The 26,185-nt window shown below is 46.9% G+C and overlaps 1 protein-coding gene across 5 annotated transcripts; it reads left to right on the top strand.

Annotated features, from left to right (window-relative positions):
- Positions 1–679: 679 nt before the first annotated feature.
- On the top strand, positions 680–26,099 carry Max (MYC associated factor X). Of its 5 annotated transcripts, none has more exons than XR_009382862.1 (6): positions 680–985; positions 1,663–1,689; positions 9,749–9,856; positions 24,504–24,627; positions 25,102–25,202; positions 25,849–25,952. XR_009382862.1 is itself a non-coding variant. In XM_059279616.1 (5 exons), the coding sequence occupies exons 1-5, from the start codon at positions 950–952 to the stop codon at positions 26,034–26,036; spliced, it is 483 nt and encodes a 160-aa protein (XP_059135599.1). In that variant the 5' UTR covers positions 693–949; the 3' UTR covers positions 26,037–26,099. The 5 variants fall into 5 exon arrangements, 2 of the variants coding, with proteins under 2 accessions (XP_059135599.1, XP_059135600.1); XR_009382863.1 differs by having other exon boundaries at positions 25,102–25,190; positions 25,849–25,943; XR_009382861.1 differs by having other exon boundaries at positions 681–985; positions 25,102–25,186; positions 25,849–25,961.
- The last annotated feature ends 86 nt before the right edge of the window (positions 26,100–26,185 follow it).

Here is a 26,185-nt window from a genome sequence, read left to right as displayed (position 1 = left end):
CTACAAGGAACAGAAGGTGGTTTTACTTTTTACCTCCACCTACGTGGGGTTTTGTAAACATTCAAGGCGAGTAAGGACTGTCTTCTGGGACACATGAAAGCAAGCTTCTTGAGACTAAGGATACCCCAGCAAGTTCGGTCCTTTAGCTTGTCCCGTAATGCTTCTTAACACCCCCAAAACAGGCACAAGGATCCGCGTGGGCATCCCGACCGCGCCCCCTGGTCAGCAGCAATGTGATTCCTTCCCGGGAGGGTTACGCCCCAGGGCGCAAGTGGAGCGACTCAAGCATTAAACAAGACAATGTAAAAGCAGTCTAGCCAAGAAGAGACAGTGTTATTTTGGCAGCTAGCTTCTCCCCCAGAGCCTCCACCCAATCCCTTGGGCCAGGCGCCCAGAACTCAGACTGTGGCCGGCTCCAGAAGCCCAGCTCCCTCCACGTGTCCTGTCTTCCCAGCAGCCTCTCCGCCGCCTGGGGAGGAAAATCTCCTGACAACTCGCGGTCTGTGGACTACATCTCCCGGGAAGCACCGCGCCACTTCTCGCAGCCACCACCCGGCGCGCAGGCGCCCTGCGCTCTGTCAACAAGCGGGGCTGGGGACGATTGTGTGCGCTTCCTGATGGGATTTGTAGTTTCTCCGGCGCTCTCCGACCTGCCCATCAGCTGCTCGAGGACTACAAGTCTCGGCTACCCCGGCGCGGAGAGCCCGGTCACGTGTCAGGGGGCCGACCGGGCGTGCGTGCCGCCGTTGATCCGGTGCTGCAGTGAGGTGGTTGTTGCCCGTGTTGTGTGTGTGTGTGAGTGTGTGTGAGTGAGTGAGTGAGGGAGCGAGTGAGTGAGTGAGTGCGTGCGTGGGGGCACTCGGCTTGTTGTTGTCGGTGACTTCCCCCTTCCCTCTACCCCTCCCTTCCCCGGCCGCCGCTGCAGTGGCCGCTCCCTGGGCCGTAGGAAATGAGCGATAACGATGACATCGAGGTGGAGAGCGACGTGAGTCCCGGGGCTTCTTCCTTTCCGTGCGGGTTGTCAGGCGGGGACAGCGGCCGGGGCTCTCAGCGGGGCGTCGGCGGGAGGGGGCCGGGTCGCCGCCGCCTCCGTCCCCTTCCCCCGGGGCCGGGACCGCCTGCGTCGCGCTCCGGGCTCGCTCCCCTCCAGTCCTGTCCGGAGAGGCCTCCTGGGACTGAAGGTGGGAGCAGACACGCGGCCTCTGGGACCCCCGCCTCCTCCCGTGGAGGAGGGTGCCGAGGCCTCCCTCTCCACTCTCCCCGGCTGGGGATCCCATTATCCGTCCGGATCCTGGGCAAGGAGACCAGCGCTCAGGACCTGCTTCTTGGGTCCACGGTCCCCCCTCCTCCCGTGACCCGTTGATCCTGGGGGTGAGGGGACTGGGAGTACTCTGACGCCCGAGGGGGATCCGGGGAGAGCAGACGGTATGCTCCGGACCCCTCTTGTCCGGTTCGGATCCCAGAAGGAGGGGCGGCGCCTGGGACCCCCACTAGGCTGCGGGATCCCCCTGGAGAGAATGGAGGGGAAAGAGGGAGGGAGGGGTGTCGGGCTGACTCCCCACCCGCTGCTTCCTCCGCCGCCGGCATTTTCTTTCTTATTATTGAATGCGAAGTGTAAAAATAACTTCTATATTTTCTATTTTTTTTTCTCTCTTATTCCAGGAAGAGCAACCGAGGTTTCAATCTGCGGTACGTCTCCTACTCTCCATTTCATTTTCATTTCCGTTCAGTTTTGGTCCTTTTTGGAGTCAGAGAGAAAAAGAGATCGTTCTTTACTTTTAATATTCTTGTAAACTCTCCTCTTAACCGCTAAGGTGAGGTGGAGTCAGCTGGGGTTGGAGGTGGAGGGGGGGCGCTGCAAATCCTATGATTCTGGATTCTCAGGTGGTAGATTCTAGTGAGTAGGTAGGTGAGTGAGAGCGAGCCCCGTGCCACAAACTCAGTTGTTCTGGAGTGTTCAGTGAAGGATGCAGCTCAGGCCTGTGAGAAATGAAAGCGCATTCGGAAGTAAGGTTAATTTCAGAGCAAACTGGTCAGTTTTATGTAGGAACAAGTAAGCCTTAAGCAGTTATCTGCATAGTTGTGTGAAGCTGCAGGCACAATAATAATCGCCTTTAGCCAAAGTCATATGACTGCCGCAGACCCTTACAATCTAGAAAAGCATAGTATTCTCAACAATAACAACAACAAAATGGAAATAGAGAGGAGCCAGATGTTAAATCCTGAAAGTGTCACAGCTTCTTGCGGTCTGACTTTCCATTTGAGAAGAAAAAAAATTGTTGAGAAGTGGCATTGTAAGAGACAGGTTTGCTGAAAGGTGATGGCTGAGTCCATATAGTGTTATCAGTAACTTCTTCATTAGGGTTTTGATGTTAATGTTGTTGTAGGCGTTTCTGTGGATTTGAGTTGACAGCATCTTTTGTCTTTAGAGTCTGAGGCTTAGCAGTTCGTGGGTATAGATTAGAGATAGAGAAAAAGAATAGACTCAGAATAAATCCAAATCAGAGACGACGATGAATGATAATTGGGAATGGTAAGAGGGTTGTAGAGGGAGGGCCTTATATACATTTGCCTGTGGGGATTAGGTAATGAGATTGTCAAGGGAAGAGGGAAGGACTGAAGTACTGAGGAACGTGTGCCCCTTCTAAAAAGTCGGCAGCTTGTTATATGAGAGTGAGTTCAGTGTTGCCAGATCTTATTGTTATCTCAGGGCTGGGGTTAGACCTTTACCACTGAGCCATACTCCCTACTTCAAGAGAAATGTTAAAATGCTAGAAACAGATTATTATTTTTCTGGTGCATCTGTGTGCGTGTAATTTTTTGGCTATTCTAGGAGTTGAACCCAGGGCCCTCAGCATGCCAGGCAACTCCTCTGTATGGAGCTATAACCTCAGCCTACTTAATTGAGTTTTTTAAATTACATTCATTTATTTAATGTGTGAATGTGATCCTGTGCATGTCATGGCTCACATGTGAAGGTCAGAGGACGACTTGGGGGAGTGGGTTCTCTCCTTCCAACATGTGGGTCTGGGGGTCGAACCTAGCATCATCAGGTTTGGCCTCAACACTTTTATGCACTAAGCTATCTCTAACTATCTCTTTAGCTCCTGGTTATTTGATTTTTAAATGATATGTGGAACAGCTGTTTGGGGGCTTATAAAGAATTTGCTGGATGCAGTTAGGCTTGGTTGCCCAGGCCTGCAAACTCCCTTCCTCAGGATGCTGAGGTAGAAAGATTAAAAGTTCAAGCCTGTTTCAGCAATTTATTGAGACCCTGCCTCAACATACAAAAAAACCCCACCAAAACCAAAAAAAAGGCCAGGGTTGTATCCAGTACTGTAAGCCCAGTGCTTAGGAGGCTTTGGCAGAAGGCTTGCTCTGGTTTTTAGGCCAGCCTGGGCTACAGAATGAGATTCTGTCTCAAACAAACAAGAACCCTCTACCTTTGTCTTGCTTGCTGGGGAATGCAGCTCGGTAGGACACTTAGCTTCCAGGAGGCCTTGAGTTTACTCCCTAGCTGTGAAAAAACAAGTTTGCAGGGTACCACTTTGATAGCTGTAGGACTTTAGTAATCACAGGGTGAAAACAGGTTCTTCAGTTGTGGCTGCTCTTCATTAGAGCATCAGAGATGGTCCAGATTGCCTGAGCATTATCAGCTAGAACCAATTGATTCTGACTGAGTGCACTTATGGCAGAGGTCTTAAGGACTGTTCTGAGAGATCCTCACTGAAGAAAATGTTTTATTTCTTTATGAAGCGTTGCACATACTTCTACTGAAAGTCAGTTCCTTTTTTGTTTTGTTTTTCAGCTACTGTTTCTTTGTTTTTTGTTTTTCCTTTGAGAGAGAGAGATTCAGTATGTAGTTCAGTATGGCCTTGAACTCAGAGATCCACCTACCTCAGCTTCCCAAGTGCTGGGATTAAGTGTGTGCACCACCATGCCTGGGTACTGTTATTCTTAGTAGTATGGACTTGGTACTTTTCATTTGAGCCTGTTCTACCAAAACCAGAACAAAAAAAGCAGTTTCTTTTCCTCCTCCAAGCCTCCAGTTTTAAGGTCTGCTCCAGGGCTTGATCAGGTTTAGAGGGTGAGGATTGGTAAGGCTTGTTTTGAAGAATCATCCTTGAGTTGGAATTAGATTTGCTTTTCAATGAGAGCTAAGTTTTCTTATTTTATGATAAGGAGTTGTTGTAGGCCTTCTGCTTTTTAAAGTGTCCACCTGGGTGGTGATGTAAATTAATTTACAAAATGCCTCCTTTCCCATGAGGCTGATCTTGCTTTGTCTGGATGGTTTTACTTTTCTTTTTTTTGTTAAGCTGCTTAGGATTTTTTCCTTCATTTTGGGACATAGACAGTGAAATTTTCATTGTTGCTGGAGATTGAACCAAGGACTTTGAGACCCTTTGTTTTAATTTGATATACTTGTTGAGATTTATCTGGTACAAGTTTATCATGATAGCATAGACAGAAAAAGCAGGTATATTATAGACACAGTATATTGAACAGTTATCACAAATGGAGTAGAAACATGGGTCCCTCCTCCATCCCTGTGAGTACATCTATTTGCTTATTGAAATTTAGTGTAAATAATAAATACATTTTTTTTAATGGGGAAAGCTATTAAGTTTTGTCTTTGGACAAACATTAAAAAGAAAAAAAGAAGATGTGGACTCTGAACAACTGTTTAGGACTGCAGAAGAACTTTTAAAATTATTTGAAGCCCAGGTTCACACCTGTAATCCCAGCACTCGGGATATTGAGACAGGAGGGTTGCCGTGAGTTTGAGCTGAGTTACAGAGTGAGACCCTGACTAAAAAAGCCCAAGTTATTTGGAAAATGTCCTGTGGGTCCTAACATTAAACGATGACCATATTTTGTAACATCACTACAGTATCTGAAGCCTCATGAGAAGTGCAGACATTGAGCTCACTCTTAGAAAGGAGGGTAACAGAAAGTGAAACTGATTTGCCGATGCCCTCCACACGGAAGCAGCCTCTCCAGTGAACAGGGAGCTCTTAGAGGAAGTAACCCTAAACACTAACTACTGAGTTTGGTAATTGCAGAATCTCACTGGTGTTTTTTTTTGTTTTTGTTTTTGGTTTTTTTTTTTTAAGAGAATAAGTTGTATTTTAAAGATAAGTTTCTTTGGTGGTTATTTTATGCAAGCGGTTCCTTTTGCTTTATTTCTGTTTGGAAAATTTCCCTGGGAATGAGTGAAAGTATATGTGAAATGTAGAATTACTGACTTGGTCAGCCTGAGGCCTTTCTCTATGTTTTGTCCTTCCCATCTGATGAACTCAGCATGTTGCAGTTACAACACTTGCCGACTGACTAGTATTGTAGCTGGTTTAAAATAGGTTTGTGTGTCCACTTCTAGACCTTTCTGGTTTAAAGTATTTGTAACTTCCCAGCTCTTTGCTTCTTTAGACGTTGAAGTGTACTTGGGAGGAAGGGAGTTGCCCACTTTGGAGGCTGGAGTTGAGGAAACTTGTGTGTCTTACCTGGGATCAGCCGCACGGCAGGAGGGCTGCAAGATGCATATTTGTTTCTGCTCAGAGTGTTGGCTCTGGTGACAGAAGCAGTAGGCTTCCTTCCTGTGTGTGCCTGGAAAAGGAAAAGGTGATGTTAAGTTTTTAAAGAGTTGTCTTGTTTTATCAAGAGGCTGATAGGTTAAAAGAATTGATCAAAGAATCCTATTTGATCTTCATTTGGGGCAGGGAGGGTTATGGGGTTTTGCCATGTAGCCTGGCCTCCAATCTGCAGTGATTCTCCTGCCTCAGCCTCTCAAGTGTGGGGATTACAAGTGTGCGCTGTCAAGCCTGACTTCAATTTGACGTTCAATTAATGTCCTAACCAAGACCCCCTTCCTCTTAAGTGGGTAGTGTAATGGCAGGTGTAGGTTGTAATGTTCCCAAGTTCCTTCAGGCACCAAAAGATGGGAGAGACCTCAAAAACGGGTATTTTTATTGTGGATCACAGAAATGTGTACCGACGTGGGCTTCAGACGGAAGAGTCTGGAAAGACACAGCAGGAACTGCCTGCCTGCTGGAGACTTTAGTTTAGCTCGGTTCAGTCGCCAGTTGTTTCGTGTTATAATTTTTGTGTTTGTTAAATGAGCACTTAGATGCTTAGAAATTTTTTTAGTTGATCTGATTCTTATCAATCAGAAGTAATACATATACTCTATGAGAATTTGGAAGCTTTGTGTTTTTCAGTGTTTCAGTAAGGCTAGCTGATAATTACAAGTGACTCCTCCTAAAGTGCAGCCTTTACATTTCTTAAGCTAAATATACTGAATGCCCACTAAGGATGACACAGATTCCCTCTGCGTAGAGGGTTTTCTACATTGGCATTGAGATTCCCTCTATGTGGAAGTTAGGTAGGTGTCAGGTAGCTTACAAGAATGTCATTCTGGGGAACCTTGTACATCCTTTTACGGTGCTACACTTCTTTCTCCATGTTAGGTCTTGCAGGAAACAGGCTGTTGACTAGTGAGATGCCGTGAATGTAGATACAGTCTGTGCAATAAGTGGAAAGGAAATACTCTTGAGAGAGTTCCTCAATTCTGAACAGGTCTCCTTAGCTTCTGTGTCCTGCCAGTTTAGCGACTAAGGAAAGGCTTGCTTTCAACATTGAGCAGCACTCAGATACATGTGCTCGTTAGTGTGAGAAGTGGACAAATTATAGGTGAAGAGTTTGTTTCTGTCTGCCAGCGTGGAAAAGTTTGGTGGAACTAAAACTGAGACTGAGTAAAAACCTTGGCATAGACCTCAAAGCCAGAAGCAATTTGGTACTACAGTTCCTGGTGAGCATCCATGGACCTCTCTGGAACCACAGAGACCCTGGTGCTTCCAATAGGACAGAAACTGCAACTCTTATGTTGAAGAGCATGTGGTGTCCAGCCACTGCTCCTAGAGGGTGGATAGGGGAGTCATTTAGGAACCTGTGGCATAGCCCAAGAAGACCTCTGTGACCTCCTTCTCCACAGTGGTACCGCTGGTCCCAGTGTGTGCATGACCAGACACTTCTCGGTACGGTCGAGGAAGGTGCCTCATCTGAGCTGCTTTGTTTGGTCCACTACAGTAATTGCTGTGCTGCTTTAAAAAGACAGCTCAGGGGAGGAGCTCTGTCAGTACCTTGAGCTGAGAGGCTTTTCTTTTTCAATTCTGAAATCTTAGCCTTTTGGGAAAGAGCTGTCACGAGAGAAGATGGCTGACAAGGCAGTCTTGAAGCCTGCCCACTGGCCCATCATGCAAGGCTAGGGGTATGCTCCTCATCTGCAGCTTAGAAGTACTTTCCAGGGAGAACTCTCGGCCTGTGTGAAGGGGTGTCAGGTTTTCCTATGCTCTGCAAGCACTAGAAATGCCACTTAGCTCAGAGTTGCCTGGAATCAGGCATGTGAGTTCCGCATGTTTTTCACGTGTGCTTGCAAATGAGGCTTGGGAAAGAGGGAAAACAAATCCATCCTTGCGGCTCTCTCTGTTCAGGCATAACAGCTAAGGGGTAGACCTGGCACGGGGGATTGGTCTAAGATTCCACTGTTCTGCTAGTTAAATTGGGTCTGGAACCGCCACAGAAATTCCATCCACTGCTTGGAGAACAACAGTCCCCAGCCCAGGCTTTCTACCAGGCAGTGGCCTGCTGGCTTCCCTAGCCGAGCCAACTTCTAACTTGGCTGACTCCCCAGATGAGAAGCCGAGATTTCTGCTCGTGGTCTACAGCCAAGTTCACTACAGTCCTCCAACCAAAAGACTTGTTGTCCGGCTGAGTCCTCTCAGTGCTCGGCAGATGGGAGGGGTGGTGTATCCTGGGGGTGATGGTGAGTTAGGGTAAACTTAGCTGCTTGCTTACAGCACAGGTCCACAGGAAACCAAGTCCAACTTAGTTCTAACTGCTTGAGATTTTCAGGGTTCTCCCAGAAAGAAAACAGACAATTAGGATTTTATTTGTATCAAGAAGAGGCATTGTGGGTAACCGGTGTCCCTGCTTCTGTGCACAGCTCTTGAGCTGGGAGGAGGGCCAGGAGTCAGAGTGATTTAGTAGACAGGAGTATCTTGGGCTGCTGCTGAAGACCAAAGTTGAGCAGTGGGTTTGCATGTAAATAGACCATCTTAGAAATTATAGAGCAAACACCAGGGGCTAGTGTGTGCCAAACATTGGTCCTGGATCTCTTGCGTCCTCAGCTGTTGTGGCCGGCCAGTTTACCTGGGCATTGATGTGTAGTTCCTCCAGGCCAGCTTACACTGCTCTTAGAGGACAGCTCTGGGTGGCTTGTCCTAGTGTTGTGTGATACCACATAGCGCCGCTACTCCCAAGTTAGCTGGTTCTCCAAGCTTGACTGTCGTTCCAGAGTGCTCGTTCTATTTTCTGTATAACTAGTGGAGAAAATGCTCTGCTTCACAGTGAACTGAGGTGGAAGAAGGGATAAGTTTAGAAATCTTCCCAGCTTGTGCTCCATCTTCTGGACGTGGCTGGGATGGAAACGTGTACCCATTTAATAGAACTGTAGGTGAGGCCCCTGAGAAATCAGGAGGAAAACAGTCCACAAAGGCTCCAGGCACTTCCCTTAGAGGGAGTCACAGACTTTTAGAATTTGATAGTAGAAGAATTTCAAGTCCTTTTCTTCTCATGGCTCTTGTCTGATTTCTGTCTGCCCATCTTTTCTAATACAAGGATTCATTGGAAGTGGCATTGTTAGACCAAGTTTATGCTGGTTGTTGCATTTTCAAAATTCCTGGCCCTCTGTCTGGGCTTACTAGCCAGGTCACTTTCTAATGTAGAGACAGACTCTTTAGGCTAGCTCAGCACGGCCTGCTCTAGTCAGGGTAAATGCTCAGGAGAGGATTTCTGGAATTCCTGATGTAGAGGTGGTGAAGTTCTTGCTCAAGTAGGCCCTTGTCTTCTGTGTAGAGGGAGATGGAGCTCCTTGGCAGGGCTCCCCAGCACTGTGCTACTGCCTGCCCCTTCCTGATTGGTAGGCAGTCCGGAGCCTCGCCAGCTGACTGTTTATAATTCCAAGCAGGAAAGGTTAAAGGCTGGTGAGGAGGGTATTTAGGAAAGTGCCAAATGGGCCTGCCCTGCTGCAGGTGCCTGAGGGCATTGACGAAGAAAGAGCATGCAGGTGTCAGAAGGTCTGCTGCCTAAGAAGTGCCTCTGGCTCCGCCTGTGTGAGAGGAAACCCAAATGCAGTTGGCACATCTGTCAGCTATGACATAATAACCTCAGGTGCATTTCAGTTTTCCAGAGGTTTGGAGCTTTCTTGTATGACTTGAGAAGGTGTGATAGTGACTTTTAGCAGGGAGGTGTCGGAGCAGAGCCATGGGATGGTGGGTTTTATGTGGACAGAAGCATCCCCCAAGTCTTACGGTAGAGTAACCGTATCTCATGAAGGTGCCCACTGGAGCTTTCTTTAGTGACATGCAACCACAGACTGGCATCTGCTCCATCACGTAGGTCGGGGACACTTGCAGGAGAATCATACTTTGTCCCCTTGAATAACTTTGGTTTTACTTGTGCATGAGCTGGATCCACCGTGCTACTTTGGATGTTCCTGTTGCAAGCCTTGCTCACCCCTTTCTCCCTCTTTAACAGAGCCTAATTCTGGAGACTCCTAACTGTCCACCTCACGCTGCAAATTTTCCCAGTCCACTTGCCAGGGACAGCGCTGACTGCAGACACTTCCAGGCTTCACCACATCCACCTGTAAAAGGAGTGGCATTCCTAACATGCTCTTTCTTCGTTCTCCTAGGCTGACAAACGGGCTCATCATAATGCACTGGAACGAAAACGTAGGGACCACATCAAAGACAGCTTTCACAGTTTGCGGGACTCAGTCCCATCACTCCAAGGAGAGAAGGTGAGTCTGTTGACAAAGCCAGTTGGCTCTGGGACTTAACCAGGACACCCCTCCCTTCTGTGAAGAAATAGAGTCAGGTGGCATGGACTCTCTTATGTTTTGATTCTTTGGAAGAGTACCACACATCTCAGTTGTTATTATCTTTAGCAAAAACAACAGCAGTTGTAATAGAGCTGTTTGTGAGACATCCCTAAAAATGGTCTTTCAAAGTTGGAGGTACGTGTAATTAATTACTTTTTTCTTTGGTGGTGCTGGGGATTGAACCCAGGACCTTGTATATGCTAGGCAAATAAATAGTCATTCATGGCATTATTTTAACTATATACTGTAGTATATGACTTGGTCCATAATTAGTTTGTGATCACTAAAGATTCCCCAGGCCAGTGATTCCCTAAACCTCCATAGGAATTTCTCTTGTGCAGTTCAGCATTAGTACTTAGTGTAAATGAACACTTGCAGGCAGGGCTGTGAACCTGCCTGGGCACCAGTGATTTCCAGCCCTGGCAGCTACTCTTCCCAAGATGTATAAAGAGCACTGTAAGCTATGGAACAAGAGTTAGGAGACGTGTTCATATGAAAGAAGTAAAAATCTTTCTCCTCCTCCCTAAAGGCCTTTAGAGACTGCTCTTTTCCCTGGAGAGGCAGGAACCAGCTATTTCTATCTTCAAGAAACAAAAGCTTTGAGCAAAAGCCTATGGGTTAGGTCACTCCTTGGAATATGGAGAAAACATTTGTTTGCACAGTGAGTTCCACCCTTGACACTGTGTAACAGGCTGCCTTCTGCAGCCCTTCCGTAGAGTAAATGGTAAACTGGGGAGAATACTTGTATTGTTTGACGGTTATTGATGTAATGTTAAGGGGGGGAGAGCTCCGCAGTGGAATGCCTACTTACTGTGTGTAGGCCCTGTGGGTGATCCCAACACTGAAAAAAAAGAAAAACAATTATTTATTTTTTTGAGACAAGGTCTCACATAGCCTAGGCTAGCCTGGAAGTGGCTATGTAGCTAAGGATGTCCTTGAACTTATGATGCTCCTGCATCATCTCCCAAGTAAGTGCTGAGAATATAAGTGTCCACAAACACACTTGGTTGGCTTGTTTGTTTGAAAGAGTCTCACTGTATAGCCATACTGTCCTGCACTAAGGATTCAGCCTCTTGTGCCTGTTGGAATTACAGGCCTGTGCTACTATACCTGGCTGAAGAAACACTATTTTTTTTTTTTTTTTTTTTTTTTTTTTTTTTTTTGGTTTTTCGAGACAGGGTTTCTCTGTGTAGCTTTGCGCCTTTCCTGGGACTCACTTGGTAGCCCAGGCTGGCCTCGAACTCACAGAGATCCGCCTGGCTCTGCCTCCCGAGTGCTGGGATTAAAGGCGTGCGCCACCACCGCCCGGCAAGAAACACTATTTTAATAAAAGCAGTCTTTACCCATAGGTGTACTTTAAGTGGCTTTACTTCTTTAGTTCTGTGGTAGGGGTCCTGAATTTGTTTGGTTATCTAAGATTAAATTTTTCATGTTTAAAGAAGGTTGAAAAGCTCTGCTTTATATTTTGTCTATGATGCGGCCTTCTGTGTGGTTGAAATATGGAGTAAGTCGGAGCTTAAGGGAAAACGAGAATAGGCCATGTAAGTACAGTATTACAAAACCAGAATCTGCTGTGGGTTAAGCCCACTTAGTGTGTACTCGATTTAATGGCCTTGAACCAAGGTACTTACCGGAATAACAACATTCCTGAGTATAACACTGAGCACCACAGGAAATCTTTATGACTGTAGAGACGCACCCTTTGTGCAAAAGATTATCTCTTATTCATGTCTGACCTGTTGGTGCTTATTCTGTATACCATGGTGTCCACTAACAGCATTTCGGTGAGCTACATGGACAAGAGCTGCCTTGATCTAAGCCTCATGTGTAATGAGATACTGAGGATGTGTTTCTCAAGGGGTGGGCCACGAACCACGTACATCCAAACTAAATGAACTTCCTGGAGGGGAACCTGGGAACACGCACTCGGAACAAGCCGTCAGACGATTCTGAGGCATACTGAAAGAGCAGGTCACAAGCCACAACTGTATCTCTTCCTTATTCAGCCTGTCTTACCTTGCTAGTACATTCTTCCTTATGTCCTTACAGTTTTATGATACTAAATCCTTCAAAGAAGTTGGAGGTTTGAATGTGGTAGTTTACAAATGGAATAGTTGCCATGTGTGGCCCTTTCACTTACTCCAGTCAGCAAACATTTGTTGAGGGTCTGTGCATACCAGCCACTGTTCTTCGCAAGAAATAACAAGACCAGTCTTTTATTCTAGCAAGGAAATGATAGAAATTAAGGAATCCCTGAAATAAGAGTACTGGCTAGGCCTGGCAGTGGCAAACGCCTTTAATCACAGCTCTTGGAAGGTTGGAAGGTCACGGGCAGGTGGATCTTTTTGAGTCCTGCCTGGACTATATAGCAAGTTCCTGGCTAGCCAGGGCTTCGTGTGTGTGTGTGTGTGTGTGTGTGTGTGTGTGTGTGTGTGTGTGTGTGTAGGGAGGGAGGGGGAGAGAGAGAGAGAAAGAAAGAGAGAGAGCGCGCGAGCGAGCACGTGCACGGGAGCATGTGCACTGTGCACTATGGAGGAAGTTAAAGTGGAAGGGATGGTGGAACTTGAGTTCAGACAGACAGATCTCACTGGCAAGATGGCCTTTGAGCAGATTTCATGGAAGTGAAGAGCTGTCCATCTGTCTGGTGCTGGGCATCACAGGCAGGAGGAAGGTGAGTGTAACAGCAGCTCTGAGTCAGGGCCTAAGGATCATTCAGAGGCCAGTGGAGGAAACTCGAATGCTGGAGAGGGTGGCACCAGGTCCTGCATTGTAACTTACTTGTGTGTTTGCTTGGACGAGGTTTCTTGTATCTTCGGCTGGCCTGGCTGACCTAGAATTCCTCATCTCCTGCCTCTACCTCCTAAGTGCCCCAGCTTAGCCTTTTTTATAAAGGGGGAAGAGAACCAGATTGTCTGTCAGTTTACTAGCTGCTGTTCTTATTTCAGAGTCCTTGTCCTGCTTGCTCTTAACTTTGGCTGAACCAGCCTCTTCGCTTGTGAAGGGCATGACTTTTCATTAGTCTTCTGTCTGCCAACCGTTTCACAGGTGCAGGGAGCCACAACTTCCTGAACCCCTTGGTCTTTCAGACTGACTTCTCACTATGTGTTGCAATTTTCTTCTTAAAATGTGGTATTGGAACCAAAGGAAATTGACTCATTCTTGATTTGAATTGCAATGGTTAAAGTTGTGACATTATGTAAGTAGTCGTGAAATGACTGTTCCATGTGAGTTTTAGAGAGCCTAGCTCAGATTGTTGAAGGGAAAGCTTTGATCTGAGTCTCCTTCGATGTCCGCATCATTATGTTCCAGGTGACTCCACAGTTAACGTCAGGATTATGTGATATGTGTCCAGCCAAGCCTTTTTTAGAATTGTTTGTTTGTTTGTTTGTTTTTGTGAAATAAAGTTTCATTCTGTGGCTCCCAAGCTGGTTTGAATTCATGGTAATCTTCCTGCTTCAGGCTCCCAGATGCTGAGATTGAGTGAGTGAGTGAGTGAGTGAGTGAGTGATTTTGATCTTGTTTCACATGAATATGATTTTTTTTTTTTTTGGTGGGGGTTTAGTTTTGTGAGACAGGGTCTCATTATGTAGTCCTAGCTGTTAAAGAACTCACTATATAAACCAGGCTGGCTTTGAACTTGAGAGAGATCTGCCTACCTCTGCCTCCCAAGTGCTAGGACTAAAGGCTTTCTCCACTAAGCCTGGCCTTGTGTGTGTCTTTAAATATACAAAGGAATGAGTTTGATCATAGGCATGTTATGTACATATATAACATTTTACTTTGTTCTTATTTTTGTTTGTTTATTTGTGAGGCAGGGATTCACTATGTAGCTCTGGCTGGCCTTGAACTCACCAAGTCCTCCTGCCTCTGCTTGGTTTTTTATTGTTTTTTGTTTGTTTGTTTGTTTTTAGTAAAGAAAAATTGGCATTGATTAAATTGGATCCTAACCAAAAACCTAGGGGATGGGAGAGAAAAATTGGTCTTTTTCAAATCTGGTGTGGACTTCTGCTGTGTAGCTTGATCAGAACTCATAATTCTGCTCCAGCCTCTCGGTCACCAAGACTACAAGTGTGTGCCACTCCGTCTAGCACAAGGAAAACACTTTATTATTTATTTCTCTGTTTGTTGAAGCGGGGTCTCATGCTGTAACTGAGGCTTGTAAGCCCCTAGGTAGCCTTGGTTGACATGGAATTTATTTGTGACATTATTCCTGCCTCAGTGTCCTCGTTATTGGAATGACACAAGTGTATCATCATGTAAGACACAAACTCCATTTACTCCTCACTTCTAGTGTCAGTCAGAGGGCGCATCATAAAGAATGCCCATCTTTCCTCATTTCTGTAATCATAGCACTTGGGAGTTTGAAGCAGGAGGATGACTATGAGTTCAGGGTTGGCCTAGGCTATAGAGTGAGACTTTACTAGTTCCTCCTACCCTCTGTGAAAGAATATTCACTCTTTTGTTAAGAAGCCGAGGGACTGGAGAGATGGCTCAGTAGTTAAGAGTACATGCTGCTCTTTCAGGGACCTAGGTTCAATTCCCAGCACCCACGTAATGGCTCACAACCTCTTATAACTCCAGTTCCAGGGAATCTCTCTCTCATACACACACAAGAAAATAAAAAAGAAAGAAAAGGCCAGTAAGCTGGGGATGGTGTTGAACACCCGTAACCCCAGTACTAAGGAGATGGAGGAGGAGCAGAGGTTCAGGGTCCTTGTCAACTACATATTGAGTTCAGCCAGCCTGGCTGTGTGAGACCCTGTCTGAAACACACATGTCATTGGGCACTCACTGGTGCTCCTGCTGTTATCAGAGATGAGGAGCCTGCTAAGGTCACGACCCTAGTCTGTCCCAGAACAAGAAATAGAACGGGACTGCCGAGTTCCATCTTACCACAGTGCTGGAGGATAAGTATCTAAGGGTATTTTAAAGAAATCAAGCCAGGTAGAGTTGTACACACCTGTAATCCCATCACTAAAGCTGGGGCAGGAAGACTGCCACAGGTCTAAAGCCTGTTAGGCTAGCCATGACATATCTCAAGCAAATAAAATCTACCCCTACTCACACTAGCAACCTTAGTTAAATGCAGTAGGACGGACAGATGGACATGCGCGCAAGTAAAGGGGGAAGGTTTTGGGAAGAAGAGGGATTCAGTGGAAGAGATGGAGAAGGTAATGGGGAAATATGCTCCAAGTTCATTATATATGTGTGTGAATTGTGAAAGAAAACAACAAAGGAAATCTCAAATACTTCAGTCTTGTCATTTCTTGGGAGCTCTCTTGAGATAGATCCATTGATGTTAGCAGTGTGTCACATAGGAGTTACTGTGAAAATACTCCAAGTGATTTATTGGGGTTACACCGAAATGCAGAGTTGAGGGTCACTTAAAGTCTATTCTTTCTGACATCACATCTCTCCACTCAGCCCCAGAGAGTAGATCATTCCAGTTCGTGATCTATTTAGATTTGTCTTCAGTCCTGGGTTTGGGGGTGGACCTTCCTATTCTGTTGTTTGAAGGTGTTTCTTGATTTTCTCTTGTAGTTTTCAACTGGAGCTGGAGCTCACTGGGAAAGATGGGATGAAGTTAGGGCCAGTCAGGCAGAGTGACAAAATGAGAGTGACATCAGCTATCAAGAAAAGACGTTACTTCTCTTGCTAGAAGTTATTTGTTTTAATAATCCTTAGGTGGGTTCTAGGGAGTATGTTACTCAATGGTTCACAGGCCCTGAGCTCACTGTTGATTTGGTAGTTGGAGGCAAGACCTTGTAGACAGCCCATCACTGTCTTTATGAGAGTAAAACTCTACGCTCTAGCCCATGAATTAACCCAGTGTCAGTCAAGAGTGTGTATAGCCACTCACCTTCGCTTACCATGGCCAACAATAGCAGCAGAAGGCTGCTTTACCTTTGCCATCTGCAGCTGGGCAGCAGTTTGTAGGGATTTTCCCATTTTAAAGTTGCTTCTTAAATGCCTGTTTATTGTCTGTAGTGTTCTCTCAGGCAGTCATGCTGTGGATTTCTTCCTGATAGATATGCATGGAAAGAATCTAACCTTGCATGCAGCATTTAAACCCAGGATTTTGCTAGGCATGGTGCTACATGCCTGTTGTCACAGTGATTAGGAGGCGAAGGCAAGAGGCTCAGGAGAGCAAGGGCATCCTTGGCTATCTGCCGAGTTTGAGGTCACTCTGGGCTACATGAAAGCCTGTCTGAAGGGGGAATTTTCCTAGTCAGCACTCAGCTCAGAGTTTCTTGACTTGGGTGTGAGAGTGCGGGAGCTGTACGTCATCACAGGTCCAGCACGTGACAGGTCGTCCGTCTGTGGTTGTAGTAAGAGTTCGGAAACATTAAAGACTCATGTGAGTGAGTGTCTGTGTGATTGAGACCCTGTGAGTGCTGTAGAAGTGGAAAGACCGAATAGGTAGTAGCTACTCTTGAGGGTCTAGCTCTCTTGCAGGGAAAGAGGGTAACATCTAACATTTCAGAGACAGAGCTGATCTGTTTCACTTCCAGTAAAGTGTGAGGTCCTTAATAAGGCAGGTGTATTTTAAGGCAAATAGCTTAGTTATGGCAAAGAGCGTGATGGTTCTTGGCAAATACTCCACCCCACTGTCATCTTAGCAGTATTTGTGTTTGCCTGGTGTTTTGCTAACTGTTGCCAGAGCTGTGCCTTCATTAGACCACCAAGGCAGGAGCCTGTCTCTCAGGCCTAGTGGAGGAGCCCTGTGTCTGCCCTGGTATCTGGGAGATGCCTCTTTCCTGTGGATTCCCTGAGGGCAGGCAACTCCTTCAGTACATCACTTCTGGGCTGTTAGAAGATTGTCTTTGAAATGGATTACAAACCATAGCCCTGTTCATTTTACCTCATTACTCATTAGCCAAACTCCAATTTAGGCAAGTGTCAGCTTCTGCTGCTTCTGCTCAGTTCTCATAAACTGGTTCTGTGTCTGACCTCCAAGGTCTTCTAGTGCACCAATCAGGTAAGGACTCAGCCTTGCTTGCTTCTTTTCTCTTAGCAGTCCTCCTAGTATCATGGAAGAGTGTGTTTGCTTCCTCTGTTTGTCCCAAAATGCCGTTGTCAACTTCCTGAAGTCCTCCTCAGGTCAGGCTCTAGCCTCAGGATCCAGATAAGGTCTGACTCTAGGGCCGTGTCCTGGCATTATCTCCTGCCTGCATTCCACTCTTGCCAGTCTCCACCTCCATCCTCTCTCTTAAACACTTCTCTGTTTTTTAATTCCATTGGCTTCATAGGCTCTCCTGTCTTAGTACTTACCGGGCCTGACCCTGCTCAGCTTGCAAAGGCAGATGGGATGGATCCATGTTCCTAACTTAAATTCTCTGAAGATCCTGGGGTGATGCTTTCCCTGAGGAGGAGCAGGGGACTTACTAACATTCTTTGTTTCTTGAGATTGAGAAAGGTAAAGACTGATCTAGACCTTCCCTTTAACATTATCTTTTCTTTTTTGTCTTTGAAAAAAATTGCTAAACCTTCAGAAAAATGGAAAGAAAAAAGAGATCTGCCTTTTTCTCTAACACAGCTACAGCTTCCCTTCTTCCTAAGGTTCTTTGATAGTCTGTACTGTCCGGTAGACATCTAATGTGAACCACAGATCTATCTAAACAGAGCTTACTGTGAATACAGTTAACTTTATAAAGGCTAGGAGCTGGGCCCTGTGGGTAAATCGGGGCAGTGCAAGCTTGAGGCCTGAGTTAGGACCCACGTAAAACCATAGGTAGTAGCTCACATCTGTAATCCCAGAACTCTGACTGTGAGGTGAGAGGTGGGAGCAGCAGAATCTATAGAAGAGGCCGTGAATTGGAAAGGGTAGAGGGCAGGAATGGAGAGGTAGTTTCCATATTTAAAATTATTGAAAATGTAATACTATTTTGTGGTTGCACTGCCTTTTTTCTCTTTTAAAGAGGAAGGTGTTTTGGTTTTTGGCTTTTGGGGTGAGGGGAGTGATTCTCTGTGTAGTTTTGGTGCCTGTCCTGGATCTCACTCTGTAGACCAGGCTGGCCTCGAACTCACAGAGATCCGCCTGGCTCTGCTTCCCAAGTGCTGGGATTAAAGGCGTGCGCCACAGCCACTCGCCTGTTTTTTGTTTTGTTTTGTTTTGTTTTTGTTTCTTTGTTTTTTTTCTTTTTTTTTTTTTTTTTTTTTTTGAGACAGGGTCACAGGTAGTCAAGCTGGCCTCAGACTGTGTAGTTGACAGTAGACTTGAACTCCTGATCCTCCTGCCTCCAACCTTCAGAGTGTTGGGATTACAAGGGTGTCCCGGGATTACAGGGGTGTCCCACCATGCCCAGTCCCTATTTATTTATTTATTTTACTAAGAATAGAATATTTTATATATATATTACATTTTATTTATTTATTTATTTTTTACACTGTGGTCACTGCAGTTCAGCTGTTCACCTCCAAGTGTCCATTAGCCTTGTGGCTCATGTGGGATGACACTGGGTACTGGAGTACACTCTACTCCCTGTGTTATCCTCCAGTTGAATGTGACAGAAGATGGTCACTACCTTAAAGTAAATGTCAGACTTCCCTCCTTTTTTCTCCTCACCAAAGCTGCTATTTTCATTTTCACCCCAGAGGCTGTAGATGTAGCTCCATTGATGGAGGGCTTGCCTAGTACGCTTAAAGCCCTGTGTTCCACCCCCAGCATTGGCTGACCAGGTATAGTGGTGCACACCTGTAATCTCAGCACTTGGGAGATGAAGTTCAAGATCAGCCTTAGCTACTAAGTGGGTTTGAGGCTATCCTGGGCTAGGTGAGAACTCGCAGCCCCTAATGCATAGAGCTGACAGTCTAAGAAGCAAGGGACTGGGTGTCGGTCTGTGCACTCTGGTCTGCCCTCCTTGTAGGTACACTTGCCATTGCTTTTTCTGCAAACGATGTACCCCTCGTGTTTAGTGATGAGGAGTATTTCTGTTATCAGTGTGGGTCTTGTACACTTTTTAAAATGTATAACGTAGCAATGAAGAGCATGACGTGTGTGGCCATCCTGTATACAGAATCCCTTCTCAGGAGTTGGCTGGAGGCTAGTCGTCACGGCTGTGCTGCGTATTGCCAGGGCGCCTCCAGGACGACTGTCTTCATCTCATTATCTCATTGTACCTTTTGGAGTCTTTCCCTAGAGTTTGACTGTCTCAATTTCACCATCACTGGGTTTCCTTTTGTTTGTTTCTGCCTCTCAGAGGATGACTGAGGCAAAAACTAGTAATTACTTTTACATTTTTGTTTCTTACCTTTGAAAGTAAATACTTTCCCACATGTTCATTCACTAGACCTGTTTCCTCCTCAGGGAACTAGGAGTTGGACTTGCTCTTCATGGACAAGTTTGATGGGAAGTGCCACACCTTCTGTCAGGGTCCCAGTGTCACACTTAAGCCCATGAGGTTTGAAAAATAATTCTTGACCCTCAAACCAAAGTCTTGCAAGGGTCTGTCATCTCTGTGTCTGCCCTGCAGTCAGCCAGGCCTGCCACGGGCCTGGAAGCTTGAAGCCCTTAGGGAACTTCACAGCCTTCAGCTGCCCTCGCCACCACTGATGGTTCCATTTTAGAGTGAGCTAGTTTAAAGGAGACCCACATTTGTTACGCAGATTTGCTAGTTTTCATTTCCAGAAAGTGGCTCATTCAACAGAAATGTGCACCTGATTTGCCTGCCTTCTCCCCCACTTACAACTCTTCAAGGCAGGCCTTATTTGTAACCAGACTGGCCATTCTCCTTCCTCAGCCTCCCAAATCCTGGGATTACAGCAGCTGTAATGGGCCGCCAGGCCCAGCCAGCATCTGGCTGTGAGAAGCACTGACTAGGAAGCTACTGGCCTTAGGCCCCCAGGGAAGGGCAGAGGTGCTCCTGATGCTGATGATCTGGGGCTACTGTGCTCCACCTTGCCTCCCACGCCCTATTGTCTAAACCAGTTTGGCTTTTTATACAGAAACAAGTAAGTCTGGTAAGACTGAGGACTAGAATGTGTGGGGTGGGGGGTGGGGAGTGGCTGCTAGAGGAAGAGCATTTGGGTGTGCTGTTCTTCCTCTGTGTGAGTTCTACACCGGCCTTGTATGGAGACTGTGGGGAGCCACTGCTTTAACTAGGACTTAATAACCTTGCCGTGGCTGTGTTGATGAACCTCAGGAATCATATGAAGCCTTAGGATTCCAGCTAGAATCAGCTGCTTTGAAGGCTTTGAGTTCTTATGTGAAATGGAGATTTTTGCCAAGGGACGTGGGTAGGTCAGCTGTTTTCTGAGAAAGGGGTGTACCTCTAGAGAATGGATTGGCCTGCCTTCCTCTCAGGCCCCTCCTACAAACCTGGAGTCTTCTCCATTGTGCCTTGTGCGCGCCCCACCCCCTTTCTGAGTTGTCAAGAGGCAGGTGAAGGCAGCGCACTGCACTGCGGGAGCCGACCCTCCCACCCCTGCCCTCGGAGGATTGTTTCCTCCATCCTGCTCGCGTCATCTGCAGGCTCGGCTCTTCCTCACCAGCTTCTCCCTTCTCTGCTGGGAGCCGTTCAGGTCTCACCTGTGGACAGCAGTGTTCTCCGATGCTGCTGCTCTTCCAAGCCGGTGGTTGTTAGGACTGCCTGTTGTGTCTCTCACTCTTACTTTTTAACCAGAAGGACTAGTCTTCAGCCATTGCTTTTCAGCCCAGGCCTGCGCCGGTGTGGATTGATCCTACTTGGAGGAAAGCACCTTCACGAGGGTTTTCATGGCTGCCCCGCAGGCACATCAGTGGTTCTCCCGAAGCTCTGTCCTCACCTTCACTTCCTCTCCATGACAACCCTGTCTCTGCAGTTCTGTTGTCTTTTAAGTTAGTGCTGCAGCCCCTCTGTTCCTAAACATGAGTGTATCTGAGATTTGGGTTCAAATCCTGATATTGCCTTCAGGCTAACTAACAAGGGGTAAGTCTCCTTGCAGGGAAAGTTGTGTGGGGTACTTAGTACTGGCAGCTAGCACTCAGTGTGAGCCGCTGCAGTTTCTCTGCTGTACTGGTTATTCTGACTTCTGTGTTTAAGATGGATTTGCAACAAGAACTGGCAAGGCTGCCCAGCATCTATTCTGTGACTCTCCATGTTGCTATTTATATATAGCATAGCTACCACTTTAGTCCCTTCAGCCACAATCCCTCCTGTCCAGCAGCTCTGTCCAAACTATTCCGAAGAGCCATTTCTACTCAGAAAGACAGAATTGGTGCTTTTTAAACATGAAAAACTAAACAGAAAAAAAAACCATTTGGGTGCTTACTAAGGCAGTGGTTGATCTGTGGGCACGTTGACTTAGCGTGCTGTGTGTGGTCACAGGACTCCTGTGAACATTGTCAGTTGACTCAGCTGACCGAGAACCTTTTCAGAAAACAGAAACTGAAAGCCTAGAGCCATTCCATAGTCCAGGCCACAAATCCCAGGCCCTTCATGTTTATTGTCTGAGTACTATGAACTCATAAAGGCCAGGAGGGGCCCTGCTCATGCCATACAGTTGTGGCTGCTCACGTAGTCTTGTGTGGTGTGAGAAGATGAGGTGTGTAGACTGCAGATGAATCTAGCATTTTCTGACTTTAACCTTTGTTTTTCTCCCCTGGAGTGGATGTAAATTTCATATTTTGTGGCATTCTGTCTTGTGGGTTTTTTGTTTTTGTTTTGTTTGTTTGTTTATTTATTTATTTATTTTAGACTGTTTGAGCATCCTGGAAAGGACAAAATAAAGTGAACCGGACCATTTTTCTGGAATTGTTGATTGGCCAAGGGTACCCTACTCATGTGACCCAGATCACTCCTGCTTTTAGCTAACAGGGGCTAGAGGAAGGGTTGTGTTGTATTTAGCATTAGGGATGCCTTGAACACTGGGTTTAGATCTAAGATAGACCAGTCAGTTGGGTGTGCTGGGGCACGCCTTTAATCCCAGCACTCGAGGCAGAAGCAGGTAGATCTCGAGTTTGAGGCCAGCCTGGTCTACAGAGTGAGTTCCAGGACAGCCAGCGCTATGTAGTGAGACCCTATCTCAAAAACTTTTTTTAATTAAAAACAAACAAAAACAGTACAGTCTTCTTTAGGGCCCTCCTGTTCCCAAAGCACTGTTTTGGGCCTTTATAATTTAGTCTTCACTGAAAGCTACCCTGTAGTGAAAACTGCTGTCACCTAGAGGACCATGTTCCCACTTCTGGCTTGCTGTGTTTACCACTCACTTTTCTCCTGATGCTGCTTTCCTGGTTCTGGTTCTGAGTATCTGAAAGAGAAATTGGGAGCACACGGGCCTGTGCGGTTTGCTGCTCAGCAGCAGTCGACCCTAGCCATCGGTGAGTGCTCTCGTTTTCAGACTCTGCCTTCTCCCCTTGTCCCAGATGCACACATGTGCTTAAGAACTAATGCAGCCTTCTGGGAGCTGTTAGAAAAACAGCTTTAAAATAGGCAACTTCAAAAGAGATTGGCATACTTAGGATCCCAGTACTTGGGAGACTGAGTCAGGAAGATCAGTTTCAAGGCAGATCTGGGTGAATGAGACTGAGGTGTAAGTTTGCATAAGGATTTGTCAGTGATAGAGAGGCTAGAGAATTTCTAGTCTAGGACAGGAATGTCTGTGGGTACAAATAGGTAAGACAACTCTGTCTCCTGAATCCCTACCCTGCAACCTGCCGTTCCCTGCTAGGCAGTTTCAGTTACATTTCTGTCAAAGAGGCAAGGTATTTCAATTAGTCCTTAGAATTTGTGGTCCCTCCCCATTTTGCCAACTGTGTGCTCTTTAAGGAAATGAGACCCACTGAAGTATCTGTTGCTGGATCACCTCCTTCCTCCTACACAGGCTGACACTCAGTTAAAGGAACACACCTAGCTTACCTCTCCACGTGTCCTTGGGCTGCTCTGACCTCTTCTCAAAAGTTCTACCTTGGTTTAATGCAGAGCTCACTACTTCGTGTGGAGGTGTTGGGGCCTGTGCAGGGCTAAGGCCAGTGTCTAGCACATGGTGGGTTGTCTCCCTAGCCAGAAGCTGCCTTTTCAATGACATTTGTAATCTGCTAGTCAGGTTACACTCGTCATCACTGCCTGTGCTTGTCTGCATATAGTACTACTTATCTTCTCCACTAGACAGTAAATAAGCTTATGGGCAGAAGCCATGACTAATACATTTGTTTCCCTACAGTGTCTGCCTTGCACATAACTCTTAGCAGATAAAAATGATTGATTGAATATGAATGATTTCCTCTTGAGCAGATCACCTTGAAGGAGAGGAAAGCCTGGAAATTGTAGTGTTTTCAAGGACTGGTAAAGTTCAGGCCTTGCACAGCTCACCTCACCTACCCTAAGTTAGTCTGTCAGTTTTCATTAGGATTTAGTAGGAGTAAATTCAGGTTTACCAGCTTGAGTCTTGGTGTGTTCTTTGCTTCCCCTCCCTGTTGTTTTCGGGTGGTTTTGGAGCACTGGGGTGTAATGCAGACCTGTGCAAAGCTCGCCTAAATACTCAGCCTCTGGAGCGAATGCTAGACTCAGGCTCCTGTGCTGCCCGGCCTTCAGCTTGATTTTGCACCATCTCACATGCTGGGCATCTTCCAAACACTGTGATTCTAGAGGCACAGTAAACAGTAACCTGTTACCCATTTTATTGACTTCTTTATTACTTGTTCCCCTGATGAGCCAGGCCCAGATTGCCTACTATAATCGTAGAGGTGTGGCTGTTTCCTGGGATGGCCCAATTACATGTCCTTCCTGTGTTGACATCAAGTACCTACAGCTTTCCTGAGAGTCTCTTTAGACAGGAGACAAAAATGGTGATACAGCAGGATCCTTGTTCAGCTGAGCTTACTTACCAAGAGTCTAAGGGTTGGTGAAGTCTAAGACCGTGATGGAAAAAGATGTACCCACCTTTATTCCGAGCCAGCTATGATCTTGTCATTCTGAACCGGCTGCCTGTAGCCAGGCCCTAGCAGAGTGTATGTGGCCTAGAGTTTTCTTTGTGTTTTGACTCCTGATGGAGTCAAGCCAGGTCTAGAATGTACAAAGCCCTGGGTTTAATTCCTAGCACCACATAAACTGGGAGTAATTATCCCAGCACTTAAAAGGGAAAGGCGTGAGTGGCAGACTCAGCTACGTAGTGAGTTCAAGGCTGGCCTGTCTCAGGCATGGGCAAGCTGAAGACTTTAAAGAGGCAGAGGGTTGAGAGTTTGGCTCATGGCTGAAATCCCAACAGTTGGGAGCCTGCCTGACCTTAAAACCCTGTCCTAAACAAAAACTATCAGAAAAAGGTCCAGAGGGATACAAGTTTAGTCGGACAGACTGTAAGCCCAGGCCGGCCACAGTCTAGGTGGTGCTTTTAAAGAAGCCAGTGGGGCTCTCTGAGTCTAGGCTTCCTGCTAGAGCTGAGATCTGTGTAGGTAAGTTTGGGAATCACGTGACACCTTGAGTAAAGGCCGTAGCTAGCCCTTCCTCTTTCCTCAGCCTTTTCCATCTTGCCCAACCTCCTGTTTTCAGTCTTTTTTTTCTTCTCATGCTGTTGCCAGAGAAAGACATGGTTCTCCCACTACTCAGGCCTGGTCTTTATTTGTCCCATGTTTTTTCTCATGTTGCAACAGGCATCCCGGGCCCAAATCCTAGACAAAGCAACAGAGTATATCCAGTATATGCGAAGGAAAAACCACACGCACCAGCAAGACATTGATGACCTCAAGCGGCAGAATGCTCTTCTGGAGCAACAAGGTGAGCAGCCACGCTCATGGGGCGACTGGCCCTGCTGTGCCCGGCCAGGCTGGGGCTTTCACACCTGGGCCTTCGGGCAGAGCCAGAGGACCATGCCTCAGAAGCATCCTCAGCCCTGCTCCACGGGCCTTCGAAGTTGAGTGTTAGAGCCATCCTGAGAAGGACCAGACCCTCCAGTGAGGAGATGGAGGAGCTAGGGAGTTGAACATCCAAAGGCTTGTATCTTTTCTGGCCTGATCTCTCCCTTCCTTGGGGCTCAGGTGCTCTGCCTACAGTAAGGGTCACACCTGGTATCAGGTTTCTGAACAGAGCTTTGAGGTCCCTGGAGTAGAATGTGCCATGTAAGTACCAGAGTCTCCAGGAGTTCAGGGACAGTGAGCCCTCCCCATTGTCAATAGTAGTCCAATCAGGGCAGCCTATGGGCCAGGCCCCTGCTTCTCCAATGCTCACACCCGCCTTTTCCTACAACCACAGGGGAAAGCGAGAGCTGATCAAGTTCTTTGTTCCTGGGGAATTCACTTCTCTTCCTCCCTCATGGAAGATGCAAGTAAAAGGAAATGCAAGTAACCGCCTGGGTTAGAACATCTCACATAAAATAAATAACATGAAGGGTTGATCCTCCAGGCTCAAGCTGAGCTGAACCAAGGGATGGGCAGCGGGCGGCGGCAGTGGGTTGGATGATGGGCCAAGCAGCCTGCATGTAGGGGTGTCTGTTGAAAAGCCCAGGTATTTTGTGTGTATTGGTGACTTGCTTCCAAGTGTCCAGCTTGTCATTCCAAGTGGATTTTGTTCATGAGAACCAGGCCCAAAGTTTTCTCTGACCCAGTCTATTTTGTCCTCCTTGCCTGCTGTCATCAGGCCGTCACACCTTCATGGAGCCTGGCATTGCTAGGCTCGCTTCTCCTCTGTCGTTGCATTACTCCATCCAACAGGGAACGCTTGCTCTGGTCTCTGCTGGGTCCATGGCAGGACGCTGTCTCATCACAAGCCTTCTCTTCAGGGTGGTGTGGCAGAGTGGCTGGCCATGTGTGCTGGGCCCCCAAGCCCAGCTGGGAAAGGAAAAGGGGGAACGGCTACCAGAAGGGAATGATTTCTGAGCCACCCAGTGCCCTGGGGGCCAGCAAGCAAACCCTTAGGAAGAACAGGCTGGACCCTGAGTCTGAGACTTGGTTTCTCCGGATCTCCAGAAGGTGGTAACATGCTCCCTTGGTTGCCTTTTAGTCCGTGCACTGGAGAAGGCAAGGTCAAGTGCCCAGCTGCAGACCAGCTACCCCTCCTCAGACAGCAGCCTCTACACCAACGCCAAGGGCGGCACCATCTCTGCCTTCGATGGGGGTTCAGACTCCAGCTCAGAGTCCGAGCCTGAAGAGCCCCAGAGCAGGAAGAAACTCCGGATGGAGGCCAGCTAAGCCATGCGGGGCAGGCCAGCAATAAAAACTGTCGTCTCCATCGTCTCCTCCTCCTCCTCCTCCTCCTCCTCCTCTCAGTTCATCGTTAGAACCCTCAAAACCATCGAAAGACTCTGTATTTTCCTTTCCTCTTTATTAATTCTTGTTTT

This window comes from Peromyscus eremicus, chromosome 14 (assembly GCF_949786415.1).
Source record: "Peromyscus eremicus chromosome 14, PerEre_H2_v1, whole genome shotgun sequence".
NCBI classification, from domain to species: Eukaryota; Metazoa; Chordata; class Mammalia; order Rodentia; family Cricetidae; genus Peromyscus; species Peromyscus eremicus.
Note: the sequence above shows the minus strand (reverse complement) of the source record. Positions and strands in the feature narration are given on the sequence as shown.